Source organism: Nesoenas mayeri (genome assembly GCF_963082525.1).
Source record: "Nesoenas mayeri genome assembly, chromosome: 17".
Classification (NCBI taxonomy): Eukaryota; Metazoa; Chordata; class Aves; order Columbiformes; family Columbidae; genus Nesoenas; species Nesoenas mayeri.
The window spans coordinates 9,995,941-10,013,291 of record NC_137565.1 but is presented as its reverse complement, the minus strand read 5'-3'; the positions used below and the strand labels follow the sequence as shown (position 1 = coordinate 10,013,291).

The following is a 17,351-nucleotide window of genomic DNA, read 5'->3' as shown; positions in this document are numbered from 1 at the left end:
TCTTGGCCCTCGTGAACGAGGCTAATGATGGAAGTTTTCCTCAGGACTGAGTAACTGACCGTCTTGTTAAAGTGTGCTGATTCTTCTTTGGACAAACTCTGGTGCACGGAAGGCTGTATCTAGGCTTACACGTGATGGCTGTGAGTGCAGGAAGGAGGAGGCACCCTGTCCATGTAGGAGAGTGTAGGTATTTTCCTAAACTGGAGCACTGGTTTTGTTTAGTTGCAGCAAAATGATTTTGCTGGTCAGTGAAGTCAGCAGCTCTCCTGTTTTGCAGGGATTTGTCACTATGTGGTATTCGATAACCAAGGGACAGTGAGGGACAGCACCCCTGTGCCCAGTTCCAGGCTGCAGGTTACACTGCTGTAGCTGTTCTAAGTGGCAATAATAGTCTTTTAATTGCTACAAGCTTTGGGCAACAATGAAGAAAGGAACAGATGACAGAGAAAACCTTCCCAGGAAGCTACAGCAGTAGCACATATCCTCCATCAGTTATCTTTGACAAGAAATTAACTTCTGGATGATTCAGCAGTCAAAAGGAAAGGTCTAAGCTCCGGAGGAGAGGATTAAGACTAGGGCCTGTATGGTCTGCCTCTTGTCCAAATTATGAGTACACTCGAGGTAAATGGTTATTTCCCTGTGATATGTTATTTAATTTGTGTGGACAGAAAACCATCAGGATTCTATTATGCATCAGAGAGCAGAGAAGACAAATAAAACCTGATTTTAAAGGACCACTGGTCCCCACTTACTTTTAATGCAAATGTGAGTTCATTTATAATATTTTCTTCCTGCGACAAGACACAGGAGCACAAACCTGCGCAGTGTTTGCTAGTGCTGTCGTCCCAGGAATATAAATAATTCCTTTGCAGGGCACTAGAGGGCAACGGCCTGTTGGGGCAAAGAAACGTAAGGATTAACAGAAATAGCCAGGCAGAGCATTCAGCAGGAGTATTTCTACTGGAGAGCCATTCTAGTGCCTGTGAACATGTTGTAAATTACAGAGGGCTTCTAGGAGCTTTTCTCACTTGATTTCGGCCCATATCGCTGCTTCGAGGAGTTCTGGCTGCTGCTTTCAGATCCGCTTTCAGGCTGCTCCTCTTCATCATCAGGCCTCCTTCCCTTACCAATGCAAAATGTTTGCAGCTTCTCTTCTCCTGAGTGAAATTGCCCCGTACGCACACTGTGCCTGACCTAAGGGGAAGAACAGTGACGAACACCTCAGCTGACAGAGAACACAGCTGAAGAACCTACAAACTGGATGTACCCAGTCCACAGAATAGAGGGGCACTAATGAACTGGTTTTGGGGGAAGCCTGTGATTAGAACCTGCTTTTGGGAACACCTGGATAACGCGCAGCCTCAGTACAACAGCTGCATCCTTGACTAACTTGCTGAGTGCTGTGCCTCTGCTGCAGGCTGTGTCAAATCACACATCATCAAGTTACAGAAAGGGTGGATCTGGACAAAAATCCCTTGTCTAGAAACAGCCTACCAGTCAGGTTCCTGCGCCTAGGAACACCTTCAGATACTCTACCAGAGTTTCCTTTTGTTATTACCAAAAAAACCCCCATGTTTTAACGTGCAAAGGCTCTCAAGTCCCTTGTGCTGCCATAGGTCTAGGGAGGGCTCCATGACCTTTAACACACCACTACTCACAGCACTGTTTTGAGGTAAACAGACCAGTTACACACAAAGCCTGACCCAGAGCAAGATACCAAGAGCTTAATCCTCACTGCTGCTGAGAGAATTCTGGCTATAATGCCCGTGCATCTGCTCCTCGGGGCTGCTGCAGAAGGAAACTGCTGAACGTGCAGAACCCAAACAAGTTTTGCAGGGAGCTGTTACCAAGAGCCACCCCAGGCAGCCTAAACCTGGCTTGGCATGGGCAGGGCTGAGCTTTCCTTGGAGAAAAGGGTCAAGTTACAGGTGAAGCCAGAAGATTTTATCAGTTTACAAGCTCAGCCAACACTGCAAAGTTGGAGCACCGAGCTGGGAAAATCAGGTCATAGATAAACTAGAAGCAGCTGGGGAAGCAGATAAGCCACAGCCACGCTTGAAAAGGGCACTGTGGGCTTTGCCTCAGCAATGCTGTGCATGAAACTGGTTATGCGGCAGCTGCTGGGGATGAAGTAGGGAGCCCTAACTTGAATCCTTTCTTAGGAAACACAGTTACAGTAACAAGGAGTTACCTTCCTCCCTCACCGCCTTAGATTTGATATATTTTATTTCATATATAAAGCTCAGTATCTTCATTGAGTTCTCAACAGACTAAAGGAAGAGAGAGCTGTTCTGGGCTGTGACAAACACACACGGGGGAAAAATACTCAACTCTTTCTGGGGCGCGCAAACCTGAGCCACGTCCTCCTCAGCTCGTCCCCCACCACGAATGAGGCGCTGACTGGGGTCTGGGACCCCTCTGAAGCATGTGCCGCGCTCACAGCACAGCGGGACGGGGCTCACCTCTCTGTTTCACACCGTTGTGAAGAAACAGAAGCAGCATCTCAACCTTCCAAGGTTACACAGTGTATAAAATGTGTTACAGGCCTCAGCTGAAATTGCTGTAAGCATTGTCTTCACATCAGAACAGGCGCCTCTACTAGTCTTTTCTAACAGTGTTATCAATAAGAAAAATAAGACAAATTCTGATTTTGAATTGAAACTTTGACTGAGACCTCATTATACACACCGACTTGTGACAGTCACACATTCTGGTTATGTTGGAGATCTTGGAAAGCATCAAAAATACCCAAATTGCAAGACATTTAGAAGTACGAAAGCAAAGTGCCTATAAGAATATCAAGAAGAAATGGAAGAGAGACAAGAAAACGTGACAGTGTTGTAACTCGAATGAAAAATGCAGTTTACTACTGTATAGCTAAAAATTAATTTCAAATGCCACTTACTGCTTTTATAAAAGACAAATCCTTGGGAGCCTTCACTTCCCCCTCCAAGAAGGTCAGTGCTGAGCGGGAGGCGCCACCCAGCTGTCCGTCTGGATTTCCTAACTGCCTCCATGACTTCTTCCCCTTCTCAGAACAAAACTTACTTCTTCACTCAAAGGAAACGTCCATCTCCGCAATCGGCCTCTGAACATCACAGGACTGAAGCGGCAGCGCGGGCCCCTGGGGTGGGCTGGGCACAGGTTGCTCCCAACAGGCCCCTGCAGAGGACGAGCAGCGCGTTTCTAACACACTTCACCCACACTGGCTGGCCAGGCACCGCCAGGTCATTTCTGTACTCGTCATGTTTGCAACATTAAGTGTGACTTCACGGAAATTTCAAAACAAACAGTAAAACTTCTAAGCTGACTATTGCCAAAGATACAGCAGAAAACCGACTGCAGTTACCAGGTTTGTACATGACAGTTCTGGTTCATGTCCTGACAGCTTTGCTATGAACATGCTATAGTCTATCACTTGTCAGTATCTTTTTATCCTCCTACCAGAAAGCTTATGTTAGTGAAACAATTACTAACATACTTTTTCAGACAACTTTTCAGAAGGGCAGGCAGGTGGTTTGGTGGTCTCACTGCAGGACTTTGTGTCACGTAGCTTATTTAGTTCAACAAAACGTTACACTGAGAAAGCATCAACCACCGTACCAGACCCAACAGGGAAGGGGACCCAGGGCCCTCAATGGCCTCCAGGAATCCAAAGGACCCAAATCAGCTGGTGCAGTTTCATCCCCAGGCTGAGAAGACACGTGATCAGCCAGACTGAAGAAACTGCGCAGAGAGGGCCCAGCAGCTGAGGAGAGACGCAGGAATTGGTTTTTAATTGCCCTGAATGCTGAGGGTGCTCTAGACGGGAGAGCTGCACGACAAAGCTTTACAGCTTTAACTTGCTCCAAAAACCCAGGAGGATGCTCCTCCCTCTGAAAATGCAATAGCTTTGTATTTAGAACAGTTATGCTCAACTTCTGCACAGCACCCAAATCCTGTTCCTGGCAGCGGTGGCTGCTGTTTCACACCCGAGGGGCAGCAAACACGGGTTTTGCTCACCTGGCGGGCGGGAGCCTCTGCGGGGCAGCGGGCGGGCAGCTCAGGGCGGGGGGCACGGAACAGGCGCTTGTAGTTACAGCTCAGGCTCTTCTCTTGGTGCAAGTCAGAAGGTCGCAGTGTTCAGGAGGTAAATACAGCTTGAAAAGGGAGGCAAACATCTTTCTGAAAAGCTAAATTAATTCTCATTAAGCATTTGCCCGTTAGCACTTCTAAAACTTTTTCCAGAACGCTCTTTAAGTGTAGCAAGTCATTCATAGGTGTGCTTTCCCGGCACGGACTAAAAGATGCCACTGCAAAACAGAAAAGACCATTCCAAAGGCAGGAGGGAATGGAAGATAAAGCAGCAAACTGGAGCTAGAAATGCTATTCCAGTGCTTGGAAGCTCAGGGGAAAACAAAAGTGTTGTCCTTCTCTCTCTGAATATTCTCATCAGTGTTTTATTCACCTCCAGCCTGAGGTATGTAGTTGTAGTTAAAAACTGATGCTTTGCTTTTGTCCCAAGCTGACTGGGAGTCTGGGACCCAACACCTGCTGTGAACAGTAAAAGCAGATTTCTCATTAAAAACTATTTACTTCATTAAAAAGTGACAGTTACCTGATGATGAGCATTGCAGGCACACGACAGAGGAAATGCTTTCCATCAAATGAGAGAGAGAAACTGGGGAAATAAAAAAATACTTGCCTGAGAAGAGAGGCGGAGGTTCATTAACACCAGTACCTGCCCCTGGCCGCACACAATTTTCTGCTGTGCTCAATAGGCTTTTCTTGTAACATCTGACAGAGCAGAAAGGACCAGAGGTTTCAGCAGAGCTCCCTTACCTGTTAAAGTAACCTCACCGGTCAGTCGCATTTACTCCCAAACGTTCCCGTTTTCCTTCAGGTCAACTCGCAGTTATCGGCATCCAGCGAACGAAAGGCAGCCACGAGCCGTCGGAGAGCTCCCCAACGCCAGCTTGGCAAAGTATTTTAAAGGTAAAAAGTTCTAGTTACCTCAGGGAAGCCTTTTGGTCAAGAAAATAACAGAACTGAAGCTGCTGGTTAAAAAAAATCAATAAATAAAATGCAGATTTTACCAGGCTACAAGTCCAAAGCAGTCAACACACAAACTGCAACCAGGCGAACAGTAAAGGACAGTTTTCTTTTTTTCTTTAAGGGGCAGGGGCATGGAAAAAATACAGCACACTAATGAAACGAAATGCAAAACATACAAAAAAATAGAAAATAGAAAAAATGTATTTACAAGTGATACATTACTATGATCAGAAAGCACAAAGACAATCGCTGCTATAATACATGCACTGGGTCGAGAAGGAACGACTAAAAACCTGCAAGGGAGCTGGTTGTAAAAAAGAAAATTAATTAAAAAAAAAATAAAGAAAGAAAACCAATAGACACCCCCTCCCCCCAAACAAACAGGGCTGGGACTGAACTTTTTTCTTCCCTAGTTTGCTACATTGATCAAAATCAAATATCCCCTAATGTCCATGAGTACAATCAGTACAAACACTACACGTGGTTTTAAACTGCAGGTTCAGTTGTAGGAGGGGGGAAAACAGCAGCTCATTGTAGATCCATATACAAGAAAGCCATAGTAAACTGCTCTACATGCTAAAAATTACAGCAAGCCCCCGTCTGCTACATAGCATGATCTTAGCAGGTTTTCCTTGGTATTTATTCATATATATATCTATATGTGTGTATATATATATGTATAAAAATCGTGCCCTTTTTCACTGCAACATGACATCTGGGTGGAAATGTAACTTGTTACAACAAATTTTTCTATGCATACTGCAAGAAGTCACTCAATGTCTGTGGATTTAATAAGTAACCTCACACCACAGGAAATATTTAATAAATCAAAAAACCCCAGTATTGTGACAGAAGACCTTCTGTCTCAGTTCTTCTCAAAACCCAAGTCCAGCAGGAAACTGGTCCCAATGTACCCGAGGGTTCTCTGAAGGAGCTTCAGTTTGCTTAACCGGATTTTCTTTTAGTGTTCACAAGTTTTTGAACGACTTCAAGCCGTTTTCAGTTTCAAGTCTGTCTCTTCCTCTCTCACAAAGGTAATAGTCTGGTACTAATCTGTCTGAGCGAGGAAAAGAGGAAAGTGGCTGCAGCTGCACAAAGGGTCCCCAATTCCACATCTGCAGGGAGACACGGAGTCACATGGAGCTCCAGGATCTTTGCCTTTCTCTTCTTTTCCTCCTTTAATACAAAGTCCTTCTGTATGAGTCCCTTGTTGGTACCTTCCCAAGCACCAGCCAGTCCAGCTTTAGGAGACGACAAAGCCACAAGTTAAAGTGAAAAGGACCAAGGCAGAAGTTCAGGTCACTTTCTCTCTGTTCCATCATACTTCCAGGAAGCGGGAGCTGCTGGACTTGGAGTGGAAAGGCTCAGACCACATGCGACGTAGATCGCCCTGGGCAGGGAAACAGCACAAGGACCAGGCCCTCAGAAACTTTCAAGTCCATTTAGAATTCAGATTTTAAAATGCGTGTATAATTGCAAGCATGTTTTAAAGCAAATCTATTCTTCACCCGTTTTGCAAGTTATAATAAAGACAGTAAAAAATAAATCCTTTCCCTGTCCAGCTAGAACATCTTATTTGGGCAGCAGATCCACCTAAAACGGGTTTCTGATGGGAAGGAAATATTTATGCAGGTGGAAAATTCTGCCCTTTCCTATGCTCTGCACAGTGTTTCAACAACAGCCCCGTAACGGGAGAGGTTACGTTTTAAAATTTCAGTTCGGAACAGGTGACTGGAAAGAGGTAACAAGGATCTGCCTCTCCAGTCTCTGCTGGACCTTTGCACACATGTCCTTTCATGAGCAGCTGGGCAAGGACGAATTCATTTATTTAATTAAAACAGCATTTCACACTTCAGGATTTGGTTTGTTTATAATTACTGGTACTTCATGTACATAAATTATCTCCTGTTTCAGGAACTCTCAGTGCTCCAAAATGAACCTTCACCCCCGGAGCAGCGGCACCTCAGCTCCGCACCAGGGCTGTTGAGGAGCAGTGAGGACACGCGTCATGCTCAGAACTGGTGCTCCGAGCAAGGACACCAAACCCGCCTTCCAGACGAGAATGGATCAGCCCGTCTTACCTTTAAATAGGCCATGGTGAGGAGCGGCAATAAAGTAAATGGTACCAAATAGAGTAGGGCAGGCTGGGCCGCCCGGTGAATACGAGAAGCTACTGTTGCAGTTAATAGACCTGTAAAAGAAAAAAGTGACTATAGTTATCTTTAGGTTACATATGGGTGTTCTAGTCCTTTCATCCACACATGGTTCCCTTCCCCACCATTTTAAGAGAGAGGCTGTGGAAAAGTTACTTATCTGCACTTCACTTTTCCTGAATAGATTTAAACCAAACAAAGGAGTGGAAAAAATAGCAGAATACCAAAAGTACATTAATTCTCTAGATGAATCACCAGCTGTGCTCTTGCACAGCATAATCCATCCAGAATCTCCCGTATTTTTCCCACAACCCAGGTATGAGCTACAACGCCTTCTGTGCTAATAAAACAAAGTATAAAAAGCTGCTAACAAAAATACACTGATAATCTTTCATCCTCAAAATACAACAAAAAAGTCTTAAAAAGAAGACTCTGGAAGGGTTTTTCTCCCTAGACTGTGCCAATGAAACCCAAGGAGAGGAGGATTTAAAGAAGAGCATCACCAAAGCATTCTGTCAAAGCCTCTTTACACTTACTTTCATCATCTTTTAAACCTAATACAATAATCTCCCTTCTGCTCACTAAGCAGCTATCCATATTAAACTAATTACTCACCTACAAAATATCCAATAAGTGTGCAGTGAAAGTAAGAAACCTTCTGCATACGTCCAGAGATGTTCCCTGGTCCTGGGGCACCACAGGAATCACTGTTGGCTTGTTTTTTGTAGTTATCGTAACGCAGGACGAAGCAGAGCAGAAGACCTGGCATCACAATATCTCCGATCCCCAGCATGGAGAAGTGGCTGCCTGTGGAACTGGAGAGCAACTGAAATTGGGTTCATGGCCAGGATGGAAGGTGATCAGCTCTAGACTCCTCCACTTTGGTTTTGAGCTTCATTTTGCACATCCCTTCTTTAGTAGCAAACCTTTATACGGTAGAAGCTAAATGCTGGAGACTGAAGATTTTTTCCTCTGTGATTTCACCACCACCTCAGCTCAGTTTTAAACATACCCATTTTGACAGTAGTGTCATCTTGCTCCAAACCAGTTTATTTCTACCAGTACTGTTTACGCTGCTTTTGCTCTTAACTCACTCAATGAAACAGATCCATCAACGCAGTATGTCAGTCTTCTCTCTTCTAAGCGTTGATGGGAGGTACAAGCTGACCATTTTATCAAACTGTTGGGCATGTATAGACACTGCAACTTCATCCCCATGTACACAGATCACCTCTAATACACAGCAACAACTCAGTTTGTGGACTTCTAAGATCTTTGGTCTCATGCAGACAAAACACATTGAAAACTACAGTCTCACCAGACTCGCAGAAAAGAGCAAATTGCTAAATAGATTAAGAAATAAAATTGCCTGTTATCTTAAATCCAAGATCTTTCTCATGAAAACAAATTAAGTTCTCATAAAGTTGACTACATAAACTATTTTGCTTTGATCATTGCAGCCAATCAACTCCTAATGTCTGCAATTTCAGCATCCCAACATCTAAAGAAACAAGAACAAACATGCCAACATAATCTACAGCCTAACTGCTCACACCCCTCTGGTTCCGAACCCGAGACATCCAGGACTGCTGCACCGGGAGCTGAGGAATCGCCTCCCTCCAGCACAGCACTGCCACTAAGCACCCTGCTTGCAGCCATTTCTAACTCCCTTCCCTTCACTTGTGATCATGCAGCAATCAAGACTATTCTGAGGTTACAATAAACCTCAGGTTTTCTGCTTTTAAGCATTAGGTCCTAAATCCCAGAACAGCAGTCGTTAAACTGCAGAACTCACACAGATGGCAAAAAGCGTATCCTGTTCTGAACAAGCCACCTTTTAACCTAATTAGGATCATTTCTGCATGCTGTGAGTCAGCAAATGCAAAGTGTCCCATCCTCACTACTCATTATGAGCCTTTTTATCATGAAGAGGCTGTGACTAAACAGGGAACTAAGCTGATATTTTCCAACAGAATTAGTGCTACTAAAAAGTACAGGGAGGGAAAATTTTCTTATATATACTACAGTAAAAGGACTGCTGATTTTACCTTGGAAATACAAGTTTACCAGGCAGCGACAGACGGGGAACGTCTCTACCCACATTTGGTCCCAGGTGGAGTTTCCGGGATAAAACATCAAGGGGATTATCAGCTGGTTGTGTGGCCACTTTCACCATAACGTTGCTGTTAAAGATGTAGGCAGAAAAAAAGACCTACAGAGCAAGGAAATTATCAGAAATTATGAACTGCGATAATATAGAAACTAGAAGCTGCAAGTATTTTTGCTTAAGAAAGAATATTGTCCCAATTTTCCATGTTGTATATATGATGATAAAAGGCAAAATGTATTTCAAAAATTCAGGTAAAGTTTTCAGCGCTGTTTATCCTCAAAAATAACTGGAGTATACTTTCTGATATAAAGATATTGATCAACAGATAGAGAATGTTTGGCAAAGGATCTGTCTGGCCTACAAAGGCGGATAACGGGATTCTGAAAACAAGAGAAGGCTGGAAAGCGTTGAAGAGGTGGGTACGGTGCTCACTCCCGAACGGAACGATAACGTGTTTCAAACACGCCCTTGTGCCGCAGCTCATCGCACGGGGAATCAGCTGCCAGGGCTGTCAGCTCGGCGTTGTGCAAGGTAAACCGAACTCCCCGCACTGTTACAACATACATTCTGTCAGGTTTCTAGTAAAAGTGTAGTACGATTTAATGCCAGCTGTACTGGCTGCGAATCACTTTGCATTCCTGTTCCGTGGCTTTCACTGTTAATAAGAGGTTGGCATGTGCGGACTCTGCTTTGTGTTTACTCAGAAATGCTTGTTCTCATCTTCAGCCAGCCTTTCAAAATTGGAGGTCCAACTTCTTTTTTAAATAATATGCCAAAGTTGAAATATTCTAATCGTGTTTCCGCTTTTGCCAACTAATTAGCGAGGAAATCATTCTGCATCCGGCTGCAGACTTTAACATCTCAGAATGGAGCAATGAAGCTGATCTTCTGGGTTTGCCAGATTTCATCAACTTCATACTAATACATTTCATGTAAAAATGGCCCAAGGCCAATTACAAATCCAAAGGATAAAAACAGTTTTAGCAAAACCAAACAGAACACTTACCCAAAAGACATCATAAATTAGTAACCCAGAGAGGAGCAAGCAGGAAACCTTCAGGCTGGGCAGCCGAACAAAGGCTATCATTGCAACACACAGGCCCATAGCCAGAGCTGCAAAATGCAAACACATAATTAGTTCATTAAAAATAGCAAAACAAAAAAAACCCAAAGCCATTACCTGCCCCCAAAATCACCCCAAAGAAGCCTCTGTTTCCACCTGTGCACTAGATGACTGCCTGCTGTTCCTAGACAGTGAAATTCCTCTCAACAGAGTTCAGAAAAGGCAAAATACATTCAGCAGCCAACCGTGAACATGTCCCCAAGGAAGCAGAAACAGCTCTGCAGGCACAGCTGCCCGTCCGCTCAGCTTCCACTCCCACCACAAAGAAATGTTTTCATGTCTTGTGTCCTAGAGACTCCCCACCGTAGAACACTGACGTTCCAGCTAAAAACACAAGCAACAAGAAAACTTCCAACTCCTTGTGCCCCAAACATAAACCTCTACCTTCACACTATTAATATTTGTGTTTTCCTGCTTCTTTAAGCCCAGCCTTAGCTACCAGAGATACGCAGCTGACAATCAAGTGTAACTGGTTTCAGGCAAACCCCTAAAGAGACAATTGGAAAACTTTAAAAGTAAATCAACTTTCATCTACAGTATCAGTATATCTACAAGGAATAATGGAGCGCTGTTGGGACCAGATTTCACTTAGGTATGCAGACATTCCTAAAGAAAATGGAGTTGTCTAACAGGAGGCAGAATTTGTCAAAAGCTATAATCCTATTTTGACCAACTGAAACTGCAAGAACTGATTCGTTAGATACACACCCAGCAGCGCAACAACTTGATCAGGCCAAAATTTACAAGTTAACCTTTGAATTCTCACGCTATAATTCTGCAGTTGTAAAACTACCCTACGCTCACCCTTCACCCGAAAGAGGTGGAGTTCTTCCATCAAATCACCAAGGAAACGCTGCCGTACAGATTCAAAAGTGCCACCAAGCAGCTGCCAGTGCGCCTGCCCCACAGCAATGGCTTTGCCAAACCCAGCTTATCTTTTGAGAACTGACAAGCTTAGCACAACACTAAGTGTCAGGGCTGCCAGTTTTAAGGAGGTAATGGGACAAGGTGAGTCACCAACCCTGGAGGGGTTTGACAGATGCAGAGACGAGGTTCTCAGGGACATGGGTGAGCGCCTGAGTCAGGTTATGGTCAGACTCGATCCTGAGGGTCTCTTCCGACCTAAATGATTCTATGATTCTACTCAGATAAAAATGTACCGTAAATCATGCTGCATAACTGTAACTAGCTATAAAATGTAAGTAAATTATTGAGGCTTAAAGAATCTGACAGAGCAAAGCAGTGAGAAAAAGAAGTGCAATCAGTAATTCAATACAGCCTTCAGTCACAGACTTCCTCTGGCAAATAGCAAGGAATAGGCTGTCTGAAATCAAAGAGGTTTCTCTAAAGCCAATGTTAATAATAGCTCAAGCAAGCCTATCTTTAGGAGAGGATTTCCAGGTTATAATTAACTAGAAGTGGAAATATTTTAACCAGTGTGAAGTTTTATCTTTTTATCAGTGATAACGAAGCCAGGCACACGTGCAAGACGCTTCTATCAAACTACGCAAATACGGTGTAGGAAAGAAGATGGAAAAAAGTCTTTAGACAACAGTGAAATACACATGCTAATGATTATGCAGTTTTGCAACTGCTTTAAGAAATATTGGTAAATTTAGAAAACAGAAGGGAATCAAGAATGCCTGAGCACCGACAGGCTGCCCTGAATGGAGACCCAATGGTAATGGACAGAGATCACACCAGAAACAAACTCATCTGTATCCAGGCTCACGGGTGGCGTTAACAAACCATATAAGGCAGATCTTCATTAAAATATACTCCAAATCATTAAAAAAAAAAAAAAGAGAGAGAAAAAAAGTAAAGAAAAAAGGTTAAATACCCACACAAAGTGTAGCTCTGCATCAGAAGTGCTGGGCAGAGGGTTCATGGAGTTCATAAGAAAAAACTGACAGAGTTAACCTTCAATTAACAGAACAAATTAACTTCACAGTCCCTGCAAGCGCACTGCTCAAGGAATAAGGACATTCTGTGGATTAAGAATATTCTTGCATATGTGATTAGTCTCTGGATACAGCATATTTTCCAGCTTTACTGCGCTGCTGCCTCCAGAACAGATGAAACCATAGAGATGCTGTGGCTGCTTTACAACACATTATATAGGTTCCAACTTCCCCCACAGGCCACCGGCTGACCTTTCAAAGAAACAGGTACTGAAGTTCTCATCTAATCACGTTCCTATCAAGCTCTCAAAGTGTATTTTAAAGAGTGGGGAACAGGAACACATGTCACCAATTAGCCTCTGCCTCTAGCCTGCTGCAGCAGGGCCCGCGGTACCCATGCCCGTTCAGTTCACTCTGTGGCTACAGACACTTCGGACATCTCCAGCATTCCCACTGCACATCTCCAGCTGTGCCCAGTGTTTAGGAAAGCTTTAAACCAGGCTCTACCAGGGGACAGGGACCATCCTGGATGATTCTGTCATCAGACAATGTGCACTGAGAAATACACATTTCAAGACCTGTAAACACAGATCATCCCATGCCAGAACAACCCTCTGGAGACAGTATGTGCTCATTCTATCCTGTAAAATGTCCCTGGCTTTAGAAACAGTTCAACCAACTACTGTGCAGACAGGGGAACTGTAGTATTTGAGCAATGAAGACTGTCCCGGCAGCATCGGCCATACCTTGATTGTGTAAGCACTGGAAATTAGCATGAAGTATTTCCCTTCCTTTTTACTCAGCTCTAAGTCAGAAATACTCCCATAAAGAAAGTATCAACTGCACAGCAACAAACCATACACACAAAAATCCAAGTGTACAGCTAAGAATGAACACCTGCCCCAGTTCTGCCCCCAGCTGCCAGCCCAGGCGATGTGAAGCACATCACAACATCTGTTTTACTTTCTGCAGACAGCCAAACAGAAGATCAACCCTGCGCGAGCGCGATGGCCGCACGCCCGGAGCTGGCAGCGCTGGCTTAAAGCAAGTGCTCCACTTGCACGTCACCGAGCAGTTCTTACTGCCCCCATTTCCCTCCAAACAAGATTAACTGGGGTCTCGAGTACTCAGCTACAGAGGTGCAAAGGGTAAAGGCGGAGATGATGTGATTCCGCTTGTAGCAGTGTAAGGCCTAAAACTGCAGAGCCTGTTGCCCTGACAAGGACCAATAAACGCTGCTCCCTGTCCGACGTCACTGACAAACATTGATTTAACTGGATTTGAACAAAGGATGGGAAGCTTACCTGTATAGTACGAACTGTCTTAACAGAAATGATGTAAAATACTCCAAAGCTGGACAGTATCAATACAATTCAGTAAATCATAAACAACCACCAAGAGAAATAAAACCCAGAAACCACTCTGTGCCCGTAGTTCAGTACTCTGCAGATTAATTACCTCAAAGCCCACTATTTCAGGCTGAAGTGCTCACAAAAAATAGTTATTTTTAAATAAATGCATCTGTGGATATCTCAGTTTAGACAAGTCTTTTTGGATTTTGCCAAAATTCACACGTGGCACTCGACTGAGCTTTGTAGCCTCTGCAGATCAAAAATCACCTGATTTCATAGTGAGCTACTCTGCTTAACACAGAACAAATATCTGCTTCTTTTTCACTTATTGCCTGGGTACTTCCAAAGGTATTCCCTAACATGCAACAGGTGCAACTTTTACAGCAGCAAAAAGCATAAATGCATCCCAGTGCCTATAGACAACAGAAAGAATTGAGGTGCCATGAGAGGTTTCAGTGCTAAGGACTTTCTGCTGCTGCTATCTCATTTAGGAGGAGCTGGAAAGCTGATGTGATGTGTGTTTTCTATAGCAACAAACAATTTAAACGGCAGGTAACGTTGTTCCAGCTATTTTTCCTCAAGCAATCACCACCTCAGGGTGCCATTTCATGAGATGTCCTAAGCCAATTTAGCTGCCTGACACTGCTGAGAAGCAGAGGTCCTGCCCCTGGCTCCCTCTTCATCCCTGTGCTATCACATCCACTCCATCCTCTCACGTCCCATCATGCTGCCACTTACCTTTAGCCAAATTTAGCACATACCTGCCTGCACAATAATCCAATTCATCTCACTGCAGCAGCAGAAAAACCGCCTGGCAAAAAAATAGCACGCTGCCATTCTAGTGAGCTGAATCAGTTACCATGTGATTAAATGAGCGCCAGAGCTAGCACAAGAGATTTGGAAGGCAGAGGGGAGGAGGAAAGCTGCTTTTGGAACAGCAAGCTGTGAATTCAGTAAAAAAAACATCACACCTTCAAGCCAAATGGATGCCTGCCAGCTTCACCCACCGCACCATCCTGACTGGCAAGCATCAAAGAGATCAAAGACAACCAGCTACTGTGAACTCTCACAACAAATTATTTGACCAGCTGAACCAAAAACCAGTAAGATGTGCAGCAAAAATTAACCAGATTGTTAAGACCAAGCTATGATCATAAGCAACCACTATCTCTACACATCTTAAATTACAACTGGCGATTCACCCACTACCACACGGGTGCAGAATGTCTTCAATGAGCGCTCTGGGACTTCCTTGGAAACTTTTACAAACCAGAAAAACAGGTGTCCCAAACACCACCCTGGCATGTGCCTGCTCAGGGAGTCGACCACGCAATGTTACAACTCAGCAAGCCATGAATATTAGCAAATTTCACCGCTCATCACCAGGTGACTGATGTGACAGAACAGGCGCAAAGCAGCAGTAAAATCCCTTTATTCACATACTCACCATCCATGAGGAGCCAGTGGCCAGTTAGGACCCAGATAAGGACAAGCATCACAGACAGGGAAAACGAGAGCAACTCGGCAGCAGTGAAACGCCCGCAGCAGCCAAAGGAAATCCTGGGAACAACATGGAAACGTGAGCTAGAAGATTTGTTTCCATTTAAAGGATGGACGCTGTTGGAACAAGGCTCGACTGCTGATGAAAGATGCCAAGAACAACTGAAGGGAAGTTCCTCTGCCACAAATAGGTACCAAAACAGCAACAAAATTAAAGCTTTCCTCACATTCAAATAATGTGTGTAAAGCCTCAACTAGAGAGACGGGAAAAGCCCTGTAACTCCTGGCACCTCTCTTGAAATCAGTACCATGAATGCTATTTTCTAGTACTATCCAAGATAGTGCTTTTTGCAACATGAACCCCAGTCACAAGGTTAAAAAAACAACATTTCAAAACATGACATTACCAACTGTGATTTTCATTAGCGTAACTACAGCCTTTGGAACAGCCAGCATTAAAATCCACAGTCCAGCATTAACAAACATCAGAATCCAATACCAAATCCCAAACTCTGAAATCTCAGCCAAAATAAGCCAAACTTCTCAAAAATCACTGCTGGGAAATCCAGTCCCCTGCAATGGCACCGCAGTTCCTGGGCTGACAGGCCTGCGTGACTTGCAGAAATCACGTTTCCCAGTTTCAAAGTGGAAACATGGTGTTGGAACAAAAAATATGCACCAACATCAGCCCTGAAGCTCTGAGGGTAACGCTTGTAACCAAAGACTCCATTAAAGGATTCTCATTAAAATAAATAAGTACAACATATAAGAAGAGAGGCAAAAGATTTCTCAAGTCCTTACTTGTTTTGAGGTGAACAAGGCCGCGTTAAGTACTGGCACATCGGGAGCAGGAGGAAAGCGAAAGCTATTGTTGCAAGGACTAGAAAAAGAAGAAAAGGTAATATTAGTACATTCAGACCTAATTTCTACAGTACACAAACAAGCTTCTCCAATTTGAAAAAGCTCTTGCAACAATGTCCTATTATAATATACTGCAGTATTTCATTAAAGCAAGAGCAGCTAAGGACTCCAAGGCTTTCTGCAGAGCTGCTATTGTTAGTAAGCTTTCGAACTTCAGTCAAAATAAAAGCTCTCAAAGGAACGCAACGCCCTATCCCCAAACCTTAAAAAAGTCTTGAAGCTATTCATGGGCATGTCAGCAAGAAAAACAGTTTAAAAATATTCCGGGAGTCAAAAAAACTGAAAGAACTTACTACAAACCGGTTGTGAGATCCTTTTAAAATTCTTCAATATATGGCACAGACTAAGTCAGCATAACAAAGGGGTTTTTCCACTTAACTCAGTCACTTTTCCCCCATCTCACTCAAACCCCTTTATTCATTAGTGAAACACAGCACAGTTTCCGATAAGTTATATCCAGTAGTTGACAACTTAAACTGTTAATATACAAAATGCTTTAAGTTTTTGAAAACAGGACAATAAAAATACATGAATATCTAAAATAGACTAGTTCTATAAACATTTTCTTTTTTAAGAAGCATAGTTAGCCCACCCACGCATTTGTAAAAGCATTTACTAACTGCTGCTATTTATAATATTTTTTCCTTCCACTTTAAAAAAACAATAATAGCCCTGAATTTGGCCTAAGGACTGTTTGAAAGGCTGAACAGTGAGGACGTGGAGACACATCCAAAACTGCTGCAGCAAGAACAGGCTGAAATGAAGAGTCACTCGACATTTTCTGCATGCTGCAAATCAAATCTCTGTGCTGTCCTCTATTCAGTCCTTAAAAAATTGGGGTGGTGGTTGATCATTTTTAAAAGAGAGTTTTTTCTTTCTTGTCTCAAATGAAGACGATGGGGAAGTATCAAATGTTCCCTTTAGTACACAGCTTAAGCCAACTGGAGAGGAGAAAATGGATTGGTCAGACCACATCTTTGCAGCCCTCGATTCTGCCCCTTCGTGTGGGAGGGAGATTAAAAAAAGTAGTTCAATTCATTTGAAAAGTTTTTAAAGTGTCTGTATGCAAACAGAAACTCACAGTTTATCAGTATTTCAGAGAGGGGGACGAAAAGCAGAATGTGGAGGGAAAGGATGAAGAGTGCGGCAGCCCTGCACACTCTAGGAACATTTCCAGAGGCGCTGGACAGCCAGCGCTGCACAGCAAAACCGCGTCCCTGCTGCTGCAGGTCCCCTCGCCGCTGCCCCTCCTGCTGC

The 17,351-nt window shown here is 43.7% G+C and overlaps 1 protein-coding gene across 3 annotated transcripts in view; it reads right to left on the bottom strand.

Annotated features, from left to right (window-relative positions):
* Positions 1 to 883: 883 nt before the first annotated feature.
* SPPL3 (signal peptide peptidase like 3) overlaps positions 884 to 17,351 on the bottom strand; it is a 60,289-nt gene continuing 43,821 nt past the window's right edge. The window contains exons 5-16 of one of the 3 annotated variants that reach the window (XR_013922984.1): positions 15,975 to 16,053; positions 15,121 to 15,233; positions 10,304 to 10,410; positions 9,236 to 9,399; positions 7,803 to 8,002; positions 7,116 to 7,225; positions 5,076 to 6,424; positions 4,822 to 4,954; positions 4,598 to 4,660; positions 4,003 to 4,172; positions 2,906 to 3,162; positions 884 to 1,194 (exon numbers count right to left, since the gene is read on the bottom strand). Coding sequence is in view for 1 of the 3 variants with exons in the window: in XM_080355444.1 (XP_080211570.1) it covers positions 6,353 to 6,424; positions 7,116 to 7,225; positions 7,803 to 8,002; positions 9,236 to 9,399; positions 10,304 to 10,410; positions 15,121 to 15,233; positions 15,975 to 16,053 (845 nt within the window). In the remaining 2 variants the exon portion in view is untranslated. Of the gene's footprint in view, positions 1,195 to 2,905; positions 3,163 to 4,002; positions 4,173 to 4,597; positions 4,661 to 4,689; positions 6,425 to 7,115; positions 7,226 to 7,802; positions 8,003 to 9,235; positions 9,400 to 10,303; positions 10,411 to 15,120; positions 15,234 to 15,974; positions 16,054 to 17,351 lie in introns of those variants that run through there. The other 2 variants (XR_013922983.1, XM_080355444.1) reach the window with 2 other exon arrangements.